General features: G+C 42.8%; 1 protein-coding gene across 1 annotated transcript in view; it reads right to left on the reverse strand.

Annotated features, from left to right (window-relative positions):
* Positions 1-27,503, reverse strand: part of SYNPO2 (synaptopodin 2) — an 89,670-nt gene that overhangs the window by 15,380 nt on the left and 46,787 nt on the right. The window contains exons 2-4 of the mRNA XM_035111525.3: positions 13,191-13,342; positions 8,721-9,493; positions 2,627-4,944 (exon numbers count right to left, since the gene is read on the reverse strand). Coding sequence (XP_034967416.1) covers positions 2,627-4,944; positions 8,721-9,493; positions 13,191-13,342 — 3,243 coding nt within the window. The remainder of the gene's footprint in view (positions 1-2,626; positions 4,945-8,720; positions 9,494-13,190; positions 13,343-27,503) is intronic.

Here is a 27,503-nt window from a genome sequence, read left to right on the forward strand (position 1 = left end):
GAGTGTGGATAGGTAGAGCTTTTCCAAAGGTGGTTTTTTAATGTTTTGTTTTGCAGATTAGGGACTATTTGCAACATTATTTTAGTGGTATAGGAAGTGTTGCAGCATGTGCCCATCACACATTGCTGAAACCTTGGAAATTCAAGCAGTAGCTGTTTGTGTGAATTGGACTGTAGGCAAGGAACAGCTCTGTTTCAGAGGGATTCAGTGATGTGAAGGTGAGCGTCAATTTCAGCACTAGACAATGGGGCAACATCTCCCATTATCACCACCAGCCTTGTATTGATTCAGGCAATGCAAATGAGAATGAAATGGCATTATGGCCACAGTAGGTTTTGAGGGCCTCCAGAACTTGGTATGCTACAGTGGGGGAGGACTGTAACTGTGTAGATCACATGATTTGCATGCAGAAGGTCCCAATTTCAATCCCTGGCATCTCCAGTTAAAATGAGAAGATAACAAGAAATGGGGGCGGGGGACTCTGCTTTAGACTCCAAAGAGCAATTGCTAGTCAGAGTAGATAACTCTGGGATCTATGGGCCACACAGAAGCTTTGTATGTTCATTTATAAAAATTCAAACTATTTTCAGACCAGACTTTGTTTGATCTTTTAATCAACAGTCAGTACATTCACATGAACTGTCCCTACTCAGGCACTTTCCCATTATGGCTGTATGTCCAAAATCCATCTAAATAATTTAGCCAAACCTAAATTAATTATTGTCCTTCATTTTGTGATATTGGTTTAGCTAGAAGTGTGGAGAAAGTCTATCCCTTAACCCCTTTTTAATCACCTCAGTGTGTGCACTCAAACTGTATTCAATGGAATTCAGTCTGTCTAGAGCAGGCATCCCCAAACTTCGGCCCTCCAGATGTTTTGGACTACAATTCCCATCTTCCCCCGCCACTGGTCCTGTTAGCTAGGGATCATGGGAGTTGTAGGCCAAAATATCTGGAGGGCCGCAGTTTGGGGATGCCTGGTCTAGAGTGAATACAGCCTAGACACTCAAGCATTACTGGAGATGTCAAATATTGTTCTTTTGTATCACAACCATAAATAAAATTGGCAGAACCTAACCCTGGATATTCAACCCAGCAAACATGGCGTGGTAACAGTGTCTTGATCCTCCTGGTCCACAGTGTATTATTACTCAAGAGTAGGGTGAAAGAGCAGAGTGCACAAAAGCAGAGTGAAAAGAAATACCAGTGGAAGAAGCAGGACTGGAAAGCTCAAGGTGAAAATGAGAATGTGCCTAAGCGATCCACAGAAATATGAGGTCAGGAACCATGGCATGTCATTAGACAAGTATTTATAAGGCACATACTGCTCTGGTTGCAAAACTGGTATTCAAGGACGTGTCCCTTCAGTTTATAGTCGCTATGCTTTCACGTGAACATATTGCACCACTTCCACAACTGTAGGACCCAGCTCATCCTCCTGGCTCTTCCACAGTTCTGCTTGATGTGTAATTTTCTACTTGTCAAAAACAGAACAAAATGCTAGGCCTGGGGAGGTCAACATTTTCCCTCCAAATGGGAAAACTTTGAATAGCCTCTCCAGCCTATGGCTTTCTTCTTCCAAATCTAGTAATATTATTTACCCTTAACCAGGGAAAGGGGGAAATTGAAGAGGTAATTCATGATTGCGGATCACCAGTTTACTCTCTAATGACCCAAGTCTGCAATAGAACCTCCAGCGAACTAAACTGACCAGTGCTGATTTGTATGAATCATTTCCCTGTCGTTATGGGGTCACAGGATCAGGTGTAACACGGCCACGTTATTATAGTGCTTATGTGAGGTAAACTGTCACGGATCCGTGGTGTGTCACCTTAAGCCGAGAATCAAGGAAATGCTGCTGGCGAATTCACCACTTTGCATGCCCAGTGGCTATACAAAAAGGAAGTAATTCATCCCCCCCCCCAATATGGTTGCAGTGATAGTAGGAATGGGGCTCTGAAGATGCCTCATAAAAGGGATTCAACTGCAGAATTGGGCCAAGACTCTATACCTATTTTTATACACAACATTCATAAGAGACATAACATTTGAAGGCACTTTTCAGAAATAAATCTAATATCATTGTTATTTTGATTGTGCTCCGACCCTTTGGCCGCCAGTCTCCCCCACCCCCACCCCAAAAACCTTCTGTGAAACCTATGTTCTAACAGATGAATTACAGGAACAAGGTTCCCTGTGTATTTGTGTACTGAAGCACTAACACCAAGCATCCTGCTTACTTAATATGAAGTGGCACGTACCCATCTTAGGACACTATGCATGCATAGCCATGAAAGAGGAGTGCATACATAAATGTGTGTCATTGCAAATTAATATTCATTTTGATTCATTTAAAAATCGTTCATTGTGCCATCCTATGCATGTTTACTCAGAAAAAAGCCTCACCATTTTCGGTGGGGCTTACTCCCAGGTAAGTGTGCATAGGATTTCAGTCTGAAGCCTTTTTTTTTGGACCCAGATTTCATGTGATATATCTGAAAAAAATTATTAAGTAAGCCAAGGATCGCTTGAGTGCCAGATAACCACTGCAAATAATTCATTGTGAGCTAAGTGGATACTGAGTTGTAGCTATGCTTTACTCTTCAATGGCCGAGGGTTTCCACACCTGTGCTGAGACGCCAACTTTCTTGGCTGAGAACTTTGGCCTGGGAGCAGTAAACATAGAGGATGCTGCTGGTTCTTGCTTCGAAAAAGAAGGGTAGCCTGTCGACGCACAGGACTCAATGACAGGGCTAGAGGCATTCGACTGGAAGAAAGGCTGCGAAGTGTAGGCTGGTACAGAGTACACTGAAGATTCCCGGACATTAGAAGGAGAACCGGCATTGAGCGATCTTGAAGGTAGAGCTTGCTTTGAGGCAGACGCTGAGTCGAACTTCGCAGGCTGTTTAGGAAGTGCACTTTCCTTATTATCAGAGGGAGGTTGGAAAGTAAATAAGGATGAATTAAGCTGGTATGGTTGATGCTTCATAACTTCCAAAGAGCTAAGCGCTTTCTTAGGCTTTTTCTTGGTAGTTTTGGCAGCAGCAGGGGACTTTGACTGTGGCTTGGTAGCAGCGAGAGGATAAGATGGAGAGTAGATGGGGTTATAGCCCACAGGTGGTGGTGCCCGAACATTCGACGAATATTTCCAAGATGCTGGTAAAGACGGAGTTGGTGATCCGGCCCGCGCCATATTGGCCTGCACGGTTTCTGAGTCTACCACATATTTTTCCATCCGCGATTGCCTTTTGGCAAAGAGCTGGGCTCCTTTCCCACTCAAAGCTGGGGGCATCTCGAAAGCTGGCCCCACCCCTCCAGCAAGCACAGCATTTCCTACTGGGGTGGTGGGTGTTGTTTTGGGTGTATAGTTTTGGTGTGGCGCTGCTGTTTGAGGCCCTTTAAAAGGACTGGCTAGCTTAAGAGTACTTGGGGGCTGTGGAGGGGAATAAGCAGGTTGGGGAGGAGGGTAAGCAGGTTGTACTATGTTGACAGGTTGGGGAGGGGGGTAAGCAGGTTGTACTATGTTGACAGGCTGGGGAGGGGGGTAAGCAGGTTGGGCTGTTTTGACAGGTGCTGGAGCTGCCATTTCAGGGGAGTTTGGAGCTGGAAAGATAGGAGGTTGAGTAACAGCCACAGCTGGAGGTGACCAGACTGGTGAAGTAGGCATTGCGGCAGTGGGAGAAACCTTTAAGGAGGGTTTGGGAGCAACAGGAGGTGGGACCTTTTGCTTGCCTGCCTGGATTTGCATGAAATTGCAGGCCTCTGCTCCCAAGCTGAGGTAGTCTTCTTCAGGCCCCGATTCAAAGCCTGCAGCACCGCCTTTTTTGCCTTCTGTATTCTGTACAAGGGACAGAAGAGCAGGGTTAGGGCTCAGCTTGGGGGTGTCTTTGAAAGTAAACATTGGCTTTGCGGTGCTTCTTCTCTTTGCCTCTTGCAGTATTCCAGTTCTTTTGGCAGGCACCGCGATCCTTTCATCCCTGGATGCGATCTGTTCTGTTGACTCTGCTGGAGACCATATCGCCGGCTGCGCTGCACTGGCGGCAACTGGAGACAAAACAGTTCTGTATAAGGTTTCAGGGGGTGGGCTGACCGAAGTGTAAGGCGGTGGCGCAGGGAGATCTGACAGGGGGCTCGTCATGCTTCTGGTGGGAGAAAACGGAGCCGCTGCTCTGTTTTGTACACCAGGGAAAGGCTTGGCTGTTCTGTTGGAAGCAGCAGTTTTAAGGGCTTCTGAGGATGGGTACATCAGGTTTGCTTCGGGAGTGATCCCGATGCCATTTTGCTGAATTGCTGCACCGTGACTATGGCTCACTTCTATGTAGCTTTTGCTAACATGGCTTTTCACCCTGGAAGATTCTTCCTGTTTTGCCTGATATGAGGAGGAGCTCATTTTGTAGGTGCTCTCGGTTGCTGTGGCTGCCTGGTGTTCCTCAGAGGAGCTGTGCCCTGCCTGCATCCTCATTGCCTCCTGCTCAGCCGTGATCTGGTCCAACCGTTGACGCCTTTTGGCAAACATGACTGCCCCCTTGCCCTTGCTTTCTGGAAGCAGCTGAGACATCTCGTCCCCACTTTTTGGTTTCTTTTCAACCTCAAGCAGTCCAGTATCCCAGTCAAATGTCACAATCCGATCTTCTTTGTCAATGTCGGAGAAGAAATCTTCATCGATTTCCGACTCGCTCGTGCCTAGCAAGGTAATTTCAAAAGCGTTCTCTTTGTCACCTTCTTCACCTTCGTCTTCTTCGCCCTCGTCCTCGTAACGCTCTAGCTCCCCAGTCCCGTAGCTGACCAACGTATATTTCCTGGCTCTTTGGCGACGCTTCTTGAACATCAACACCCCCTTGGAATTGGGATTTGGAGCTGCTGTCAGCAAGAGGGCAATGCTCTTACATTTAGACTTGGCTTCTTTCACCTGCTTCTCTGACTGACTCTCGCTCCGTCTGAGCCCTGCAGAAAAGGATTAAAGAACATATCTCAGGCCACAGTGTAACATGAGAGCCATTTTAACCATAAGCTGCACAATAGCTATTTGGGGTGCAAGAGTGCGGTCCTAATCTTTCTTTCTCTAGAGCTAGAATCTTCCCCCTTATGTAAAGATGCATAGGCAAGGCATTAAGAATAATCTTTTCCCACAGTTCCAGCCATGATAAAAATTCCATAGCAATCATTCCTCCCTGGCTGACATTCTTTGCACAATTTTTTTTCTTATGGATTTGCTAGCTCCACTTTCAAGAGCTTTTGATGTCACATATTTGCTTCAGTCTGTGTACATATATAAGCCAGTATAATATAGAAGATAAATCAGATAGATGTACGTATACTATGGGTGCTGAGTTAGGCACATATGCTCCGGGAGAAGTTTGGAGAATATGTTTATTAACTTAAACAAGATCAATTCTTCTGAAATAGTTAAATGGTTCAACTTGTCCAGAGATCTCCCTCTCCCCACCAGTCTGAAAGTTATGGTGTAAGGAATAGGAGTTTGAATCAAACCTGGAATATTTTATATACACATACACACACAGCCCTACTGGGACACAACTAGCCCTTGTATTTCTCTATCCTGAGCCTTCTATCCAGCATAGAAAACCATGGTTGCAATGTAGTAAGCTTTTATAAGCAGATTATATGATAAAGAAAAAGAAAAGGATCCCACTGGAGGTGTCCAAGCTATCATGCCCAAAGTAGCTATTGGGAACTCTCCCAACAGTGCCATATCTGCTCCTACAGAAGGCAGCCCAATTTTGCTGCTGAATTACAGGGCAAGACAAGTCACAAGTTCTTCTAGAAACAGAAAAAGATAATACTTGTGGTGTGATCATCCAGGAGTTGTATCCACAGGGGGGAAAGTTTGATTCCCTGTACCCTGAAAACCATTTTGAATGTGAATAGTGGTAACCATGGTATTGACTCCTGCTATTCAGAATTGGATTTTTTTTAACACGATGAAATAAATACTTTAATTAAATGTAACCAGACTGTTAATAGGGAAAGCACTTCCTCTGGGGAGTGAACAAATTAAAGCAGACTCTGTAAGCAGACCTAAATCAGTGTTATTAATTTACATTTATTTTTTAAATTACATGTTATAACTCTACTTTAATAACTAATTTCTGTTAATGTCTCTACAGTGGTACCTCGAGTTAAGAACTTAATTCGTTCTGGAGGTCCGTTCTTAATCTGAAACTATTCTTAACCTGAGGTACCACTTTAGCTAATGGGGCCTCCCGCTGCCGCCGCGCTGCAATTTCTGTTCTCATCCTGAAGCAAAGTTCTTAACCCGAGGTACTATTTCTGGGTTAGCGGAGTCTGTAACCTGAAGTGTCTGTAACCTAGAGCGTCTGTAACTCAAGGTACCACTGTAGTTTTTTTTAAAAAAAAGAAGCTCTGGAGGATATAAACTTTTCACCTTGAATGAACTGCTATTGGATCCTCACATTTTGCTATCCTGAGATAAGCGGCATTTCCTTCTATTCATATTTCATCTCATATTTCATTTTTTACACATGTAGGTCTGCGCCTGAGTGTAAGCATTGTAATGCAAAAAATGTTTCCACCAGTATCACGGCAATCCTATGCCCGCTTATCTGAGAGTAAGCCCCATCAATCAGAGGAGGACATACTTCTGAATAAATAGGCACAGGGTTGGGTTGCCCACTTCCAGAATCATGTCTTGGGCAATAAGGGGAAAGATTCGGTTGTATAAGACATGAGATCTTAAACATCAGCAGGCACATGCTACATGATAAGCAGGCTGTAGTGTGAGTACTAAAGCATAGAACAGAATCCCCAACCCGGTGCCTTCCAAATGTTTTAGACCATAAATCCCATTATCCCTGACGTTTTACATCACTGCCTAGGAATGGTGGGAGAGAAGAGTCCAAAAATCTCTGGAGAGTACTTGGTTGGGGAAGATCGGCATATTATATATATATATATATATATATATATATATATATATATATATATAGTAATATGGAGCCCTATTGCTTTACAGGCTAGCTTATATTTCAGTGTGGGATATACTACCCCATTTTCCTTTTGATGCATTGCAAACAGCATCCGTTTGAACATAACAATGTTACATAATATTTTAGGCTGTAGATAGCCTAATCCAGGGAACATGGTTTTCATGAAGATTTCCATAGTAGATAGTTGTTGGGAGCCAAAGAGCCCTGGAACTAGAGAGCCACACCCCAGAAGACATTAGATTTGGGTGTTATCGAACAGTAATCTCATGGTAAAACACCTTTGAAGCTGTTTCTAAAGCAGTTTATGATATGACACGAGTGTGGGAGCCTATTCAAAGAGCGGGGGAGACAAAAATCATATTGGGTGCACATTAGCCCTTGTGTATATGGCACCTAAGCCTATAGTGACTCTTTAGATACCAGCCTATGATCATGTGTTTAGAAATGAATGTATTTTCTTCTTTAAGAAAGGAAATACAATTCCCTGATTTGTATTCATTGCAATGGTACTTGAAGAATGCAAAACATTCCTGTATTGAACGGCTTAATTATGGGTATTTAGTCAAACCCCTTTATAACTAAACCGATGGTGTAATCTGACAAGCACAAGCCCACAGTTGCTGCTGGCTTCACTGCCAAAATGCAAAGCATGCATGCTGTTCTTTTATACTCTGTTAAATATGACATAAATATGTGGATTACAGCTGGGCACTTCAAGCATAAGCAACAGCTTAATTTACACAATGATGCAAACGGTTATAATTCTAAAAATATGCTTGCAGAGGAATTAGTAATGGGCTAGCATGCTCAGCCTGTGCAAGACAGCTCAGTGCTACAGTATATCACCAAGCCTTTGTCATTTTGCAATGAAAAATCCCTTGATGGAATTCTTGAAATAGTCCACAATGAATGCACAACTGCCAGGATCAGAACTGAATCAATAAAAGGATGCTTTGAGAAAAGCTGCATCTGAGTTAGTTGTTTTTAGCTGTCGTACTATTGGTCAACTAGTTTACTTCCAATTAAAGACCTTGTGTAGATTTTGCACTGACCTCTAGGTATGGAAGGCAGAAGGAATAGTAAGTTCACTTTACAGTGTAGAGAAGCCTTGCAAAACTGAAAGGGATCAGATAACTGGCCAAAAATACACATGCTGGTGTCTGTCAAAGCGGCTTTCTGCAAGCATCATCAAGCTTCACTACTTCACTACTTTTCATTTTTTTAAAGGAACTTAAAAAAACTTTTAATAGAACTTTTAATAGAAGTAGCATCATAAGTATGCCAATTCTAGACAAAACACAGCCTTTCTTTGTACATGGTAAAACCTACAAGCAAGAAATGATATGCCTGACAACATTACTCCTCTTCTGGGACAATCTCTGTCAAATTGCCTTTTACGTCTTTGTTAAGAAGCCCCACAGGCTGTCTGTACCAGCAAGTATTTTTAGAAGTAGAAAGTTAGCAGTCCTAGATAATGTTTCAAAGCGAGCTTTCTAGTCAGTGCTATGAAGAACATTCAATTCCTACTGATTTTTTTTTTAAAAAAATATTGCTACAGGGCTAACAAAAACCATACATCAAAACAACAGAAACTGAATGGCATTTAGAAAAGTGAGGGAGGGGATATTAAGAAGCCCCCTTTTAAAGTTTATATTAATCCTAAGCACATGGACGCAATTGCACTTTGAAATGTTCTATGTTGCAAAATGTAAGTCTCAAGCAAAGCCACCCGCTTAGCAATAATATACTCACTGGCGTGCCTTGCCCTGTGTTTGTGAGGTCTGCTATGTTCCCTTTCAGAGTGCTGGTCGTCTTCTCCCTGCTCTGTGCCTTCTGATGAGATTCCGAAGGAGACTACAGAAGGAGGTGCTTCTGACTGCCCTCCTTCCACTTGAGAATCCACACACCCCTTTTCGGCCAAAGACCCGAACTCTTCCTTTGCCCTGTCAGAGCAGTCTAGGATCACCTCTACCTTGGTGAGAGACGGCTCCTTTGTCTCCGCTCCGAGGTCTGCTTTGACCTCTTTGCCGCTAGCAGCCTGGAATGTTCTGCCTGACCACTGGACAGCGTGGTCTTTTTCAGCCGCGGGACCTGCAGTCAGCCAGCTGGTCCCATCTTGCGGTAGGGTGGCTCCCGCTTCTGAGGACTTGTGCTGTTCAGCTCCTAGGACAGTCAGGCTGGGAACACTGCTGCCTCTGTGTTTGTCATGCAAGAGGGACAACTGGAGCTCAACTGTCGGTCCTGGCTTTTCCCCAGTGAAAGCAGGCACCTCTATGAAGTGTGTTTTAGGGGCTTCTATCACTTTGGGAGGGATTTTGTGAGAAGGGGTGATATCTCTTTCGGCATCGCTTTGCTGCTCTTTCTGGAGTGTTTCATGGGTTGCCTCTATGACCTGCAGTTGTCGGTGGGGTCTGGGCGCTGCTGTTCTGATTTGCAGGGTAGTGCTCTCTTTATATTCCTCATTTTTAATGCCACTGCCATTTTCTGTTTCAGGACTGAAGGTCTCATTCACTCCACTGGAAGATCTGCAGAGACACAAATAGCAAATCTGAGTTGTAAATCTACCGTAATTGCGTATCAAGCAACTGTTTAAAAAGTTTACATAATCAATACAGTGCAACGCACAAGCAGTCAATGTGCTGCCCTCCAGACTTTTGGACTACAACTCCCATCAGCCCCAGCTAGCATGCTCAATGGTCAGGGGTGATGGGAGTTGTAGTCCAACAACAGCACACCACGGCTATCCCTGGTGTATGCAGTGTTGGACTTAAGCTGGGGAGCACCAAGAGTTTACAAATGAATCTCAGAATGGAGCTGGGCCAGCAAGAAATCCTCTGGATCCCAAGTCAACCCTGCTGCTGTTGTGTGATGACAACGAGCCTCATTCAGGCCTTTTCACTGCACCAGTCTAGGAGCTGGCAAAGCAAACATTCAGTTTCAACCTTCTGCCCAGGCCAGCATCAGTGGCAGGGCTGTAGATGTGGCACTGGGCATCCTGCTTCATTAAGTTCCACTGCTGCCAGCCATATGTGGGGTGGCTTTTCTTCCTAGTTATTATCTAAATCTATCACATAATTTGCTTTGTAGGACAAAACTAGTAAAGTGTGTTGTTGTTTTTTTACTAACAGTAAGAAACGTAGACACCTGAACAAGTGTTGACATTAATGCCAATGGATCTTTCTAACCTGGTCTTCCAGTATATTGATGAGCCTCAAACATATTCCCATGTATCCCCATGTATTACGAAGAAGAACATGTTAAAGATGGCATTCTTTTCACTAGATCAAAACATGGCTTAGTGTGACTGTTCAAATGCGCAGATTATTGGAGAGGATTGTGGCTGCCCCACCAGCCCTGCGGTTCTGCTGCCATACTAACTGGGAATAAGCCATAGTTTGGCTTAGTGTATCATAAAAACCCAGGCTCATGGTTTGTCTCACTCCAGACATACCGTAAGCTGTCACCAAGGTTTGTTCTTCATTTAGTGTATATGCCACACAACTGAGTGGAACCATTCAAAAAAAAAGGGGGGGGTTGGGGGATTTTAGCTGTTAGCACTGAAACTGGAGACGGGGTGAGTCTTCGAGGGATGGACAAGCTCTGCCCTGCTATCCTCTGATTTTGCTCCAATTTCCCCGAGAAAAGTACCTTTACCTTTGAGGAATGGTGGCATAATACATGGGGGAGAGCTGACTTCAAAACAAGACAGGCTTCACAAGATCTGTCCTTAATTGCAAATGGCAATCCCTTTGGTCCCCAGCAGGATCAGGCCACATGTGACTTCCAGCTAAGGGAATGCTTTGTGGTATCGAGGTTCGCTGTCTGCCATTGGATACCCTATCCCTTCTCAAAGACAAGATCTTTTGGGTGAGAATGTTTGGAAAATTGTCAGTGAATGTGTGAACCAATCCTTTGGGTTTTTGAGCATTCAAAGCCCAGTTGATTTTTAGGGCAAGCCCAATGAGTCCCACATTTTAAACAAGTTTTTCAAAAGCATCTAACAATGACTTTTTCTCTTTCCTTGGCTCCTAGAAGCCAGATTGTCCAAGTATTGTCATCAGAGAACTATTCATCTCTTTGTTACTGCCTAGAGGCAGCAATGGACTATATATGAAAAGGCAAAACAGAGGTGCTCCTGGTCAGGAGAAATGACAGGTCACTTTTTGTTTTTGGGGTGGTGAGAGTCTAATTAATTATTCCCTCTAATTCTTCTATTAGTTAAATAATATTGTACTTCACAGAAAGGCTATGTAATGGGAGGTTACTCACAAATTCCACAGGCAGGATAAATAGGAAGCAGTAAAATATATTGAATTTGTGAGCAGTGCATTTCTGTTTGAAATCATCAGGGGCTTTTGCTGAATGGAACTAACTTGTGGGCTTATTGATAACCCACTTGGCCATTGGGAAAGGGAACCGCTAGTTAATATAGCTGTTAAGTGTGTTAATATAAATGTCACCCTGAGCTTGTTTGGGAGGAAGGGTGAAATATAAAGTTAATAAAAATATACAGTATCGTGCCACATTGAGATCTCCCTTTTATTTCTGCTTCCAGCAAATTGCAGAGTGGTGCCTCAGCAGCACTAAAGGGGATCTAATATGGACCCAAGGCTCGCACATCTTAAAGGAAAGGGGGGAAATGTAAATCCTTGGTTCCTTCAGACCCCATTACTGTACCATACATCCAAGTGATATACCATTAATTTTCTATCTGGCTTCGAGGAAGCAAAAGTTCAGTATACTGAATAAAAAGCATAAATAAATATTATGCAGGATCTGGCAGTGTTGGCTGAAGATTTTGGGGGAAGCTGGTAAATTAAAAGACATGCTTAAAAAGCCATCTGTTCTGGCAAATCTCAGTCCCACTCTGTCTCTGTCTTGCACATCTGTATCAGTTGTTGGAAACAGTACCTGGACACAGGGCTGGTCCGTAATATCTATCAAACTATGGACAGAGCTCCCAAAAGGTCAAGCATCTTAATTTATGCAGCCCTGTGAATGTAGCTGGTTTCCATCATGTTGTGTTATTTGGACAATCAATTGTGGTGCTTAATAAACTATGAATCTGTAAACATTTCCTTGTAGGAAGGAAAACTGGGGGTGAGCCAGATAAATGTTAGCCTTTATTGGTAGCTTAGTGTGTCTGGATTTCTGTTTATGTGAGGACAGGAGGGAGGGAGGGAGGGAATGAGGGAGGGAATGAGGGAGGGAAAGCGGGAGAGACAGAAACAGCCACAAAGAATTCCCCCCTTAAAAGGCTCTCTGCCTACGGATATACTTGAAGTCTTTATACACCATCTCCTGTCCCCAACAATAAATGTTTGCCATTTGCTGTGCAAGATTAAATATCTTTCTTTAAAGTCTGATGATGATTACAATTAACGAAGTTGCACTTCTGTTGTGGGGAGATTGACCACAAGATACAAAGTGCATTGTTCCCTCTAGGACTTAAATTTCAGTGTTTGTATCTGGTCTGTGGGATTTAATCTTCACTTTTATTGCGCAAATGCATTTTCTGTTACATAAATGATAAGTGATACAACTCCTATCACACCACAGTACGAACTTCAACAGGTTGATGCTGTTTAAAAGTGAAGTGAACACCACTTTGATCCCTCTGAAAGTTTAGATAATTTTATGTTATGACTGTCAGAATGATCCTATACCTGTTCCATGGGAATTAGGTAAAGGGACCCCTGACCATTAGGTCCAGTCGTGACCGACTCTGGGGTTGCAGCGCTCATCTTGCGTTATGGCCGAGGGAGCCGGCGTACAGCTTCCAGGTCATGTGGCCAGCATGACAAAGCCACTTCTGGCGAACCACAGCAGCACACGGAAATGCCGTTTACCTTCCCGCTGTAGCGGTACCTATTTATCTACTTGCACTTTGACATGCTTTCGAACTGCTAGGTTGGCAGAAGCTGGGACCGAGCAACGGGAGCTCACCCCGTCACGGGGATTTGAACCGCCGACCTTCTGATCGGCAAGCCTCAGTTTTCCAATGAAATAATTTATTTATCCATGTAATTAATTTGCACTTTCTTGATGCAATTATGAAGTGCAAAGAACCAGGCATTGTGATTGTGAAGATAAGTGTTCTTAAAATGGTCTATTAAAAATTGTGCAAAGTGGCATAGAAAGTGCAAAGTTGGTTCCCAAAATCGCAATGGGACTATAACATGGACCTTATCAGTATATGTAGCCAAGCTGAGTTTCCTTTACCTCTTGATAAGCATCTGGAGAGTGTCAGCCAAGCCCTCCATCAGAGCGATAACTTCAGAATAGGTCAAGTCGCCACAAGGGTTGCCATTGATAGATATCACCTCATCCCCTTCACACAGCCCAGCCTTGGATGCTTTGCTTTTATTGCGAATCTGAAACAAATAAAAAGTAAAGCATCTATTCAGATAATGGCAGAAAAAAACGTTCATTTCATTCGTATGGGGCAACAAATTGCCACAAGAAAGTTGTATTTAAGCATTGTTTTGATTCACGAAAGACTGCAATGATTGCAGTAATTTATAAAATTCTTCTACATTTCATCTACTTACATTTTCAATTTCTCTCTCTATCATTGCTGACCACATATCACCAGCTTATGCCCCTTTATTTCAATCAAAGGATGGGTGCCCCGGAAGGCTATATTGTGCAGATGTCCAGAGTGATGGTTTGTAGAATGAAAAAAGGACACTCACTAAAACCCCTCTGTCACCTCCGAAGCAGGCTAGCTGCAACAAAAAACCCTTGATAATTTTCTTGATTGACAGAGAATGGTTGAAAAACATAATAAAGCAGAGTTGTACAGATGTATCAGAACAAAAACCCAAACCAGGCATGTTAGAATGTATTTCTACAGTGGGATGTGCCAAGCTTCTTCCACTTTAAAATGCCAATGATGTACCACTTGAATACTCAGTCATTTCCCTTGCTCTTTCACAGGGTCATTCACATTTTAATGGTTATTTTTATAACTCAGCATTTATTTTGTTCCGAAGTTTTTTAAATATTGAAAACCAGAGGGAAGTAGACTCAATCCGGCTAATGGATTGAGGTTGAATCCTGAAAAGACAGAAATACTGTTTTGGGGGGACAGGAGGCGGGCAGGTATGGAGGACTCCCTGGTTCTGAATGGGGTAACTGTGCCCCTGAAGGATCAGGTGCACAGCCTGTGAGTCATTTTGGACTCACAGCTGTCCATGGAGACACAGGTTAATTCTGTGTCCAGGGCAGCTGTCCACCAGCTCCATCTGGTACACAGGCAGAGACTCTACCCTGTTTCTCCAAAAATAAGACGTAGCCAAAAAGAAGCCGTAGCAGGATTTTTAAGCATTCAAGGAATATTAGCCATACCCCGAAAATAAGATGTCACAGTGATAGGTGCAGCAGCAATGCCGGCCACAGCAGGAGAAGGAGAAAAAAATTAAGACACCCCCTGAAAATAAGCCATAGTGTGTGTGTTTTTGAGGAAAAATAAATATAAAACGGTGTCTTATTTTCGGAGAAACATGGTACCTGCCCGCAGACTGTCTCACCAGAGTGTTACATGGTTATCTCCTGCTTGGACTACAGCAATGCACTCTACACATGGGGATACCTTTGGAGGTGACTCGGAAACTACAACTAATCCAGATTGTGGCAGCTAGACTGGTGACTGGGAGTGGCCGCCGAGACCATATAACACTGGTCCCAAAACACCTACATTGGCTAACAGAAACATTAAATCGTTTCTGAGTACAATTCAAAGTGTTGGTGCTGACATTTAAAGCCCTAAATGGCCTTGACCCAGTATACCTGAAGGAGCGTCTCCACCCCCATTATTCAGTCCGGACACTGAGGTCCAGCTCCGAGGGCTTTCTGGCGGTTCCCTCACTGCGAGAAGCAAAGTTACAGGGAACCAGGCAGAGGGCCTTCTCGGTAGTAGCACCAGCTCTGTGGAATTCCCTCCCACCAGATGTCAAGGAAATAAACAACTATCTGACTTTTAGAAGACATCTGTATCTGTAGCCCTGTATCAGGGTATTTTTAATGTCTGATGTTGTACAATTTTTATATGTGCTGTAAGCCACCCAGAGTGGCTGGGGAAACCCAGCCAGACGGGTGGGATATTAATAGTAATAATAATAATGATAATACTAATAATACTAATACTAATAATAATAATAATAATAATAATTGTTATTACTTGTGACATCACAAGGAACCAGGCAGTTGGTGCTACATACAGCTGTCTTCAGCTGCAAACAGGAGGAATGAAATTCCATTTAACTCAGCTCTTAAGACAAGATTCTACCTGAATCTGTTGCTTCTACAGCAGGTTCAGACCCTCCAAATGTCTCTATTTTCAAAGGACAGTCTGAGATTTACAGGTTTCTGATTTGATCCCGGAAATGTCCCACTTTTCTTTAGGATGTCCTTATTTTCATTGGAAAATTATTGGAAGGTATGGAACAGGATGTCCCTATTTTCATCAGAGAAATGTTGGAGGGTATGCAGGTTTACTGCTGAAATTGCTGAAGTCTTGATACACCAATACTGTTTCTTTTTCTGCATATCTATAATCTAGCTTTGAAATGAGAATAAGTGCATGGAATTGATATAAAGCAATGTTAAGCCGACTTAACAGTGCCTCAACGGAACACAGATACATGAACATTACAGCTCCTTGCACAGTGGTTTGACCTGGTAACTCACTGGTTGGGCACCTGTGGCTTGGGGTTGTAATTAGGCCTGCAAGGACTCAGGGGCTGGCCCACCAGGCTATTTTGGATTAACCATGCCCACCTTTCCCACGCCTAATGATGCGGATGCAAGAAAGGAAGAACCAGGAGCCCACTCCTGCACAGTAACAGAAAGAATGAATCAAATTTTTTAAAAGTGCTCAATTTTGGTTGCAAGAAAAGAATTGGGAGCACACTCCTGATTTTTCCTTTGCAAGCATGGTTTGAATTCAAACCAGGGCTGAAAATGATGAATCTTGAAACTTCAGTGATATAATGTCACATGACGGAAAGTGACAGACAGATGGGCGGTGAGAAGAAATGCCTTCAAAATGTGATACCTTCTGAGCCTCCAAGACTCACCACCCCTCATGCTTCCTGAGTCATACTTAGCTGCAATAAAAATAACTTTTAAACCCAAACTAGTGACACACAGTGAACCTAGCTGCCACCGTGACATCAGGGTATTCAGTTGGATTAAGTAAAGAGAAAGCTCTGTCAAAACATTTTCCTTCTAAACAAAAATCCGAAGTGGCTATCCTAGTGGATTTTTTCAATAAAATGGATTTGGAATTGAAGCATGGTGACTTTAGGGTGCACCTGTTAGTAGATACCAAGACAAGTCCATACCTTGATAGGACTGGTAATTTCTGGTGACTTTTCCCACTTGGATTATGCCAGAGCCTTACAAATTTGTAAGAAACAAAATTACCAAATGCGTAATTTTTAACTGTGCAAGTTGACTGAGATATTCCTTAGTCTGCAAACTATTTCAAACAGGCCAGCTCTATGCATGGATGAATGAACATGACGGAAAAAGGAGTCCTCATATTTATCCTCAGATGTGAAGTGTGATCCTCAGATGTGAAGTGTGGCCCTTGTGTTTTTAGTCCAAACACAACTGTTCCATGAATTGAAGCAAGTCTGCATCCCTTGGATTATCTCAGATTGCAAGGGTAGAAGAAACAGGTCTGGGATATCTATGACTCAAGTCACGTAAAGCACCAGAGGCCATAAATAGAATCTTACATTGTTGGAACTGGCAGCTAATCCTTGGAAGTACTAGCAAGACAAATTGTTAGTATTTTATGAGTTCCAGGACTAACATAAGATATCTACTTTCTGTTATAGTTCGCATGGACTATGAAATAATATAATATTCTGAGATGTGTAGTGACATTAACCAGGTGGACATCTAAGAACTCAATTATATTAGCCAATGCAACAGCAAATAAGGACATCTCTGCAAAGAGAAGGGGAAATAGGCTCAGAAGTGCCCAGCAGTTCACCCAAGCACCCATGTTTATAAAATTGTTGGCATTGCACAGATCTAGGGATAAAAACAGATGCCTTAAATGGGGAGTGGGAGGAATGAAACATGCTTATGAATATTCTCTGTCGAATAGAATGCTGGTCTAGTGCCCTTTCCAGTAAATGGCTTTTATCGATCAGTGACTATCTAGATCTAATTCATGACAACAAAGCACTACAGTACAGTACATGACAATCTCCAAATATGCTTTTGGTGTCAGAGAACAGGACAGGAGAACCAAAAAGCCAGATGCCAATTCAAAGTGGATCAATAGTCTCTGCGTCATTTAACCTCCTCAAATAAGGTTCCTGCCAGAGTTATTGAGATGTATTTATTTGCTGTCTCTGCCCTAACAAATGCATCTTCCTTATGGTGAATTTTGTTGCATCACATTAAAGCTTCTTAAAACTTCTTATTGGTTACAAACAATCATTCCTAGCGCACCCCCACTCAGAGCAGAAGTATACTTGGCTCAACATTTCCCCTTAATGCTTATCATTTGGGCCTGTCATTTTAAGAAACTAACTGGCAGAATGCCTTGATGATAACCATCAGTAGGGTAATCCTTGGCATAGCCATGGTCATCTTCACTGTTGAGAATACTTGGCACTCATTTGAACAATATCAAAGCACACCCTCCATAGCCTAATTGCTCCTTGTAGAGATGATAAACACTTACAAATATGGTGTGGTATGCTGTGCACATATTTTCCTTGGAGGAATATATAAACACCCTTGCAAGTTTGGTCTCGAACCTAACAATTAAATGCCTTGTTTTTGCTTGAAATACAGAATCTAGGGTTTTTCCATTATTATTATTATTATTATTATTATTATTATTATTATTATTATTATTATCAGTAACCTTCGGTGCTAATATTTGGGAGCCTGCATTCTTACAGCAAAGAACAATGCATATTCCAGGGAAATATTTGGTTGCTGAAAATAAAAGTTGTCAGTGATGTCAAGGGAAAATACAGCAGTTTCCAATTTCAATCTGGCTGAAGCTGTTAGTCTTATTGGTGGAAGTTGGGTTTAAAATATAGAGGAAACAAACTCTCTAGTCACCATTGGGGCATTTAATCCACTGCTCCTGCCACACATGAGGTTAATGAAGACTGTCTTTAGCTTCTTTGACTCTAAGATAGTTGCTAAAGTTGCTTGGTTTAAATATGCCATCTATTCTCCAACAGCAGAAATCCATTCTGGCCTTCTGCAGTCATTTTCTACAGCCTTGAACTACCTTATGTTGAATATGTCTAGACAACAGCTGCCTTACTGGAACATTCAAATGTCTCCCTTTCCTTCCCCCTGGTGCAGAGCACTGCTCCTGTTGAAAGATGTGTTCCATAATACGTATACAGCTCTCCCTCTAAGGTAAGTTCAATAGTGTGCCACCTGCTGGTTGGAACTGCACACAGGAAGAAAACACAATGAGAAATTCAGATTTGCATTTTGATTGTGTTAAAAGCATGTTTCCTGAATTTAGTGATTTAGTTATATAGGTCCACATGCACCCCAAACCTGAACTTAAATTGGAGGGCTTAACCTTACTGACCCCAACACTATATTACAAATCACTGAATCCAGACTGATAACTGCAAGAGTTCAAAACAGATATAGCAGAAGAACTCCCGGAGTCACTCCATGGCAGCCAGAGCGATTTCTGGAGTCTGCTTTTGGATTATTCCAAAAGTGATTTCTCTCCACTGATTCCAATGTCATTTCTGGGCACAATTTAAAGCACTGGTTCTTACATAGCATAGAAAGCCCTTTTTTTTGTTTAGGGTGAGGTAGCTGAATGGCTGCCTACTCCCATATGCTCCTGCTTATACAATGCACTCAACATCAGATACTTTGTTTGTCCCAATATCCTTGAAGGCTTCCTTGGTTTTATGCCTTTCAGGGCCTTTTTTGTTGTGGCACCCAAGTTGTGGAACTCCCTTGTTTTGACCAGCTTTCAGCTGCTTTTGAATTTTTCTCTTTCCGCTGTTGAATAAGCTAGTTTAATTCTCCTCTAGATTTCATTGCATTTCAATTGTAGAAACAGAATGGCTAGTGTCCTGTACAAGGTACCCTGACTAGTTTGGAGAAAACAAAGGCAAGGGAACAGAGTTGAGCAGCATGAGACAGATACTGGTTAAAGAAAAAGAGAATCTGGATCCCACAGTGATCCACAGGCTTGGAGCATCTTGAAAAGAGGAGCATGGAACAGTATTCTGGACACACCCCAAAAGCTGAGCTTGGGGATGCAAGAGAGGTTTAGCCGTAGGGAAGGAGCTTATCAGCAAGCACTAACCTAAGTTTGTAAGGCGGTCTCCTTAATATCTGCGATGGACATAGATGACATTAAACAATAAAAGCTACAGGTTGTGAGATTTCATAAGTTGTCATGAGTTCTTACAAGTTTCCCACATCAGAGTGGGGACACAGACACACACATGTCTCAACCAATCAGATAATTTTTAGTGGGTGTGGCGCATATGCCCATTAGAGCTGCAAATATGCATAAAGTTGATTTTTTTTGTATTTTGGGCAGCAAGCCTTTGTAAGAAGGGTATGAGGGTGAAGCGAGTGGGGGATCTGTAATATTGTTGCATTCGACTGGTTTGGGTACGAGTGCTTGGTTGGTTTCAGGGACGAGGGAGAAATCTGATTTTGTTTGCACTTAAGGTAAACATTCCAAAACAATGTGCGAATCCTTTGAAATTTTCACTTTTCTGAATTTTGCCATGCACTTCTAGTAATGCCAAAAAAAATGCATATTCTATGGTAAAGTTGACATTAAAATGCATGTATTAGTGAAAATAACAAACAAAATGCATTGTTGTAAGGGAAGTCTCTTTGCAAAAATGTTAGCCAACATTGAATAAAAAATGTATATGTTATACATGTATATATTAAGAGAATTACACTATAGTGTGAATTAATTTTCATGATTATTTTTTTTAAAAAAACAGCAAACAGACCTGGAAATGTGGGGGACTGACATTAAGATTAAGGCTTTACATTGTTGTTGTTGTTGTTGCTGCTGCTGTTGCTGCTGCTGCTGCTGCTGCTGCTGCTGCTGCTGCTGTTAAAACAACTGGGAGACAAGAAACCCTAGTTGTTCCACCTAGTGATCTGCCAGCCAATTCTGATCTTTCTTCTGACCCCCCCCCCCCCCGCTCTGGAGAGTTGGTTCTGTACTGAAGTCGACCACTTTCCCTGTGCTCCAGAATAAGCTCTCCTTCCCAGTCATGCTATATATTGCATATGAGGTTTGTCTCCTCCACACATCCACCCAGTCCAAAACACTGACATCAGTGGAGCTTGTTTAGATACACAGGTTTCAACTATAGAGTAGAATAAATGCCACCTTTGAGGGTACATCTCAGTTTCGTTACCCACAAAAAATGAACGGCTGCAAGAGGCTGACCATTCCACCACATAGAGCAAAGGCCCCTCTTGCTGTCTGCATCCAAATAACCAGTTGAGTTCAGTGGAAGGAAAAGCTTGCTTGGGTTTCAAAAGCAGTACCTAAAGGGGCTAGTCTTATCATTGTGCTAATGGACTGCCTTTCCCTACTCCTCCCCCTGGCCAAAGTCCAAGGTGAGCAACCGAAGTAGGGGTGAGGTAACGCTCACCAAAATGTTAACCTGGCAAGCTGACGACACAGCACATTTTCAAAGAGTGAGCCCCGTGCATCACATTGGAGCTCCACGTTCCATCAGAGAATATTGTGCAAGTCTCCATTTCCCCCCTGCAACGCAACATTTCGTCTGAGCTCTCAAACTTCTCTTCTTACGGAACTGGCTCTTATGTCACTTTCCCTGCTAATGCTTGTTTTAGCTTAAAGTATGTGTGGCTGGGGAAAGAATAAGGCAGGGAAAAGGAACCTCCAGATATTGTTGGACTACAACTCCCATCATCCCTGACTGTGAGTCTATGGGAGGGTGAAAGAGGAGTAGCACTCTTTACGTCCATGGAGATGGGAAATGTAGTAAGAGAAGAGATGCTGTTGACAGCTGGGAGGAATGATGCTCTGAATGAGAGATGTGACTCCCCTCCAATCTGTGCATGTTAATTATGGTAATTCTTTATAACTGGGATCTTTTTCACCTTGCTGGCTACCGTTTTAATCTCTTAAATCAGGTTAGTTTATTTGTATGGCTTTGTGCAGTGTTGTATAAATTGGTTTTATGAAAAATCTATTTACTTATTGACGCTTTGATTATTTGTATAGGCTCTTATATTCTTTTGATGTTTATTTGATGTGTTGTGAGTCATGTTGGGCACAATCTTGTGGGAAAATGTCAAATGAATGAATGAATGAACCATGCTAAGTGGGAGCTAGAGTTCAAAAAACAGCTAGAAAAGCACAGTTGCTCCATCCCTGGGATAACAGAAAGGGACAAATAATTGCTTAGAGTGGTATCACTACCTATTCCCTTCCATGTGCACTGAAGCTCCTTTACTTCTTACTGGCACCATAATCTGTCATCTGCTTTGCTTTTAATTCCTCCTGAAATCCTGTTGCTGATTTTAATTGACATAAACGTGCAAGGCTGCTTCCAACTTTGCAGATGGGATTCATAGAATCATAGAGTTGGAAGAGGCCCTGAGGATCATCTAGTCCAGGTATCCCCAAATTGCGGCCCTCCAGATGTTTTGGCCTGCAACTCCCAAGATCCCTAGCTAGCAGGACCAATGGTCAGAGAAGATGGGAATTGTAGTCCAAAACATCTGGAGGGCTGAAGTTTGGAGATGCCTGATCTAGTCCAACTCCCTGCAGTGCAGGAATCCTGCACACAGATGTCCCTGGGTGGCCTTCTGGTTAACAGCCAGATGCACGGACCCATTGCATCACAGATGGATTCAGTAGCATGCTGACAAACTCAGGGTGCAGAGTTATTATTTTCATTATTATTGATTAAATTTGTACACCACCCTTCCACACAGTTCAGTTAAAGTGGATCTGACATCCTTGCGCAACAAGCCTGCTCCCCCCCCCAAAAAAAAGAGGACTTTTTTGCAGTAAATAATGAGGAAATGCACTGGAAAGTTTGGGATAACTTATGACCTCCCCACAAGCAAATCAGAATGAAAGCTCAATAAGCAGCAGATGGTGTATAATCTCCCCACAAATTTTGTGCAAACAAATCAGAATGAATGCTCATTAAAAAGGTCTTCTGGAAGTGACTTAAGTCTTCAGCCATTTTCTCCTAGCTTTTCCGTTCACACAGATCTTAAGGATGCAAGTAACAAGAAGCAACATCAAAATATGACCTGGCGGCTGGAATAGAACCAGGGAATGTTTTAGATTCCAGTGAACATCTTTGCAAAGGAGGAAAATGATGCCCTTGTATGTTTGCTAGAAGGCTTCTTGCTCCATGGACCTTCTGCAAAGTCCGTGGTGCCTGTTTCCACCTAATCATGGTTTTCCTGTCTATCAGTACACAGCAAATGACATCTGCATCATGCTCACTCCCATCTGTGCTTAGAATAAAGTTTTACTTTCTCTCCAGATTTCTCTGATAGAGAACAATGCCCATTACAAGTCATCCTTGGCCATAACCTTAGCAAAAGCAAGCCTCATAGCAGCTACAGCAGCTAATTGCCCTTTTATTGCCTGTATCTGTTTCTTCCAATTGGTCTGGTTTATAGCTTTCCTGCACTCGATGACATAAATAAATGAGGAAGGCATGTGTGACTCTGCCCAGCAGGAATACTGGAAGCAACAAGGAAAGAATCAGGGGTGTTTTATAGGCCTATTTTCCACCCAGCATGCAATTATCACTCTCAGTGATGTCTCTGGGTAATACTGAAATGTAATATATTTTTTGCTACTTGACTCATTGCTTGGGCAGCCTACCAGTCAACACCAAGAGCCACAAACCATATAGAAGGGCAGCTTCTCCTCAGCCCTGAAAGTAAGGCAACTGTAGCTGGAGTTAAAACAGTGCTCAAATTACCAAGGGTGGCGGGAGGGATAGGCCTTTGGCTCCTTACCTTTTGTGACAGTTCCTTTAGATACTGTTTTTAGAAGGCTGCATGGTAGGCATGATTCAAACAGAATTGCAGGGGGTAATGGCTAGAGTTTTGGGGTCCCTTTAAGGGCCTCCCACTACTTTCCTCTCATCAACTGAGTGCTTAGTTTTTTAAATAAAAAAACCAGTTAGTTTTACAATTGTAAATCTCCCTTAAAGAGAGCACATATTGCGGTGAGACCTGGAATCCGACACCCTGTGTTGTGGGTGGGTTCTATTGGATAGCCACAACACCCAATTGGAGGTCCCTCATAACTGGGTGTGATCTGGCCAATGGGATGCAGTCTAAACAGCTCGAGGGACCTATTTATTCCCATGCACATGACCCAGAGCTTCCTCTTTTGGCGCGTGCATTCGGAACACCAACAGCGTGTCCTCAGCGAGCCAAAAGAGAGAGCTATTTACCTTTGACGATCGTCTTGGTGATATCTTTCTGTTACCCCCTTTTATTATATTGTTTTTCATTATTCCTTCCCAATTTGTATTATTCCCCCCCATTTTTCCTTTCCCCCTTCCCTGCCCGTTATTGCAAGCTTTTAATGACCTAACTGCGGAGTCAGGTGTTCCCTTGGCGGCTGATAAAACTGAAGGCCCAGTCACGAGGTTATCTTACCTCGGAATTCAATTGGATACTGTGGCTTTAACTTCCGCTTTGCCTGAAGTAAAATTGATGGCTTTGCGTGACATCATTATGGAATTTTTGCCATGGGAAAAGGTTACCTTGAGGCAGATTCAAGTCCTTGTTGGGCCATTTGAATTTTGCGTGCAGGGTTGTTCCTGGTCGCCCCTTTTGTGTGTGCTTAGCAACACTTTCTGCAGGCTTGCGGTCACCCCATCGCTGGGTCCGACTGCCCAGTAAGGTCAGAGCAGATTTAGAGATGTGGCTTGAATTCCTGGAGGAGTTCAGTGGTGTATCCTTGTGGCAGGATACTTTGAATCTGCAATTCGATTTCCAGGTCCCTTCGGACGTTGTGGGTTCCTTGGGTTTTGGGCTCTATTTCTGTGGCCGCTGGTGTCCTCAGAGGTGGCCTGAGCAGTGGCAGGGTACAGCCATTACCTGTGATTTAACCTTTCTTGAGTTTTCCCCCATCGTAGTGGCAGTGCACATCTGGACCACGGAGTTCAAGGACTGGCGGGTCTGTTTCTGGTCCGATAACCAGGTCGTGGTGAGTGTTTCTGTAAGTCCCTTTATTCTAGAGACCCTTGTGCAAAATTTGTTGTCCATTCACCATTTTGTATTGTTATTATTACACAAAAATCACTAATTGCCTTCTAACCCACTGTCTCAAGGCAATTTACAAACAGTTAAAAACAGGAAAAAAACAATACATTTGGGGGGGAAAGACTAAAACCCTAACAAGTTTGACTTTCATGTAAAATGGTCCATTTATTCAACTGGAAAAGCCTGTCAGAACAAAAATGTCTTCAACTTTTCCCAAAAAGTACAAGCAGTGGATGCCTGCTGTATTTCAACAGGACTTCTGTTCGACAGAACCAGCAGCAGACCTTGTGGTCTCAAATTTCAGCGGTGCCCCTGTGCGATGCCAAAATTTGGTGCCCCCCCCCTGCTCTTGCCTTCTAGTGCACTTCATAGTTGCGACACCCCCTGCAGTGCACTCGAGGCTCCATGCGCTCCCCTAAAAACGCCTCTGACAGAACAGGGGCAGCCACACTAAAAGCCCCACTCCAAGTAATCTTCTAGAATGGTGTTTGCCTGTGTTCAGTCCAGCACATTGCAGGGTGGACATGGTAGCTACCGCAAGAAAAGACAGTGAAAACTATCTGGAGGAAATTCTGCAAAATGCCTTCTGAGCAATTTTGACTCAGCTCTAGTACCTATGTAAAAACTTCACAAGAGGAAGGGCATGCCAAGCACTAGCAGCTGCTGCTGCTGCAAAACACAATGTTCACACAGCAGACTTTCAGAAGGCCAGTGTGGCCTTCAACTGTCAGGGTTAGATGAGATATCAAGGCTAAATTAAGGACACCAAGTCCATGCCTCGCACAGAAGTTATATCAGGAGCAGCTTCAGGGTTGCTGAGAGTGGAAAAGGGAACAATTTGAGACCCGGTGGCATTATTGGAGCTGCTGAAAATTACCAGCCCGAAGGAGTTTTGGGGTTCAAAGCCTTGATATTAAATACAACCGAATCTGTACTTAGCTAGATTAAGCATTTCCCTTATTTATTTTATTCTCACTGAACCAGAAGCACCATATTTTGCAAAGATGTGTGACCTGAATTCAACATCATATTTGAATATCTACTGGTGTGTTACTAACAGCATATATGTAATATTTTTATCATTCATCTCTATTAGTAGATATTATTATGCTGGGCATGTTGGAACCAATAGTTGGAACCGATGTAAAGCATATTCTGCCATAATAAGAAAATGAGCTTCGGAATCTTTCATAATAAATGGACACATAATGAAACTGAGAGGTTTTTTAAACCTCAGAATTGCTTTTGAATCCCATGACCTAGTAGATCCATCCAAATTCTGAGCACACCTCCAGAGAAACCATCACACACACACACCCCACACACACCTGGGAGTGAATGTGCCTTTTCCAACCATCACCAACAGGAGGCGCTATAGCTGGAGAGGTAGAGCAATCCAGAGTGTGAGAATGAATGTTCATCTACTTCCTGGGCATAGCTCCAGAGAAACTATCACCACCATAACTGCTCCTTGACCAGCCAGTTCAAATCTTCAGCAACTCTTTAACAAATACACATAAGAGGTGGCTATCTGCAGGAAACACTGTCCCTTGGACTGGTTGGTTATGGTGCATTAGCAGGGTTTGTTTTCTATTTACAATGTCAGTTGTATTTTACTTGGCCTCTCCCAAACCATCTTGTTTTTTAAAACCATCATCAATCATCAACATCATCCCACACAGAGAAAACTATCAACATTTAAAACAACTGCTATGTGCCTCTCTGAGAGTAGGAGGGATGGATAGCCAGATCCAATGTTATTTTTTCCTAATTAACATCAATAGCTTCAATAGGTAGAGGTTTTTTAATGAAAATATGGCCAGCCTGCATGATTCAGCTCAATTTTGGCCTTGCGTTATGGAAAGTAAGGTTGCAATCCTATAGAACACTTGCCAGGAAGAGAGTCTCAGTGAACTCAATAGGACTTAATTCTGAGTAGATATGCAAAGGATTGCATGGTAGGGATCATTTTATGGCCATTGGCACTTCACCAGCTCTCAGATTCAGCTGTAAAATGGAAATAATAATGAGCTAACTTATAGATTGGAAAGGAAAATAATAATGAGCTAATTTATAGATTGCTGTGTGATCCCAAACATCAAAGGCTAGAAAGCATTGTACAAATCATATATAGAAACAGCAAAAGGTGGCCAGGATTCTAGGGATTTTTTTTTTCTACCAATCACTTCTAGGCCTGTTGGCTGCCCTTGCATGAGTTGTGTGAATGGGGAGAAAATTGTGTGGAACTGAAATTATGACAGTAAAACTGTGATCTCACAGAAAATTCACACTCACCACTGATGCTGTTGAAAGTCCATTCATCCTAGTGGAAGATCATAACTAAACTTGTGATTGCTCAAGCATATATGGCCAGATATGCCTGAACTGGGAAGCTCATTTGTTTTGGAAAGTTGGAAAAGGACATCATAAATGGCCCTTTTAAAGTCATGTGATTTGAAGATATAATGTCCCCCTCTCCAGGTTTTGTGCGAGTAGACAGAATGTGAGCAGTTTGAAATTCAGTTTACTAGCTAGGGGTGGGAAAGAGCTTATAAGGCGAATGCAGCCTTCAGCTCCACACTGCATACAAGTACGCAAGCATACAAGGCAAGGCAGAGAAATGCTTGGAACTACTGTACATTCATTCAGTTCTGGGGGAAAAACCAGCCACCTCAAAATAAGACAATGCTGCCATCTCGTGGCAAAGTCACCAGATTCAAATTCAATAGACTTTCTGCTGCCTGGCATGAAGAAGCGTTGGAGTCCAACAGTATCTGGGAGGTCATTACTGTCCTGAGCACTATGGAGATTCTTTAGAGTCTCCCCTGCAAACATTGTGATCACACTGCTTCTTGGTCAACTGGAATGTCACAGGAACACTGGAAGCTGTGTTATGCTGACTCAGGCCATTGGTCCCTCCAGCTCAGGGGATCTCTCCCAGCCTTAACTAAAGATGCTGGGGATTGAACGCAGGAAACTCTGCATGCAAAACAGATGCTCTACCACTGAGCTACAGACCTTCCCCATGCCCACGAATGGACACTAGACTCAGTTATTATCAGAGCATAATAGACACAAGCATAATAGACTTTGTTGTTCAGTATAGAGACCTATTCTACCCCCACCTCCCTAACTTGGCTTTGGAATCCAGACATTAACTTATAAAGGAAGTACCCCTTCTTAAAACCAGTCATCTGGTTTCAACAATAATTTCAGCAGACCCTTGATGATTGAGCAGACAGAGGTTAAATCAGC

This window comes from Zootoca vivipara, chromosome Z1 (genome assembly GCF_965207765.1).
Source record: "Zootoca vivipara chromosome Z1, rZooViv2.hap1.1, whole genome shotgun sequence".
NCBI lineage: Eukaryota > Metazoa > Chordata > Lepidosauria > Squamata > Lacertidae > Zootoca > Zootoca vivipara.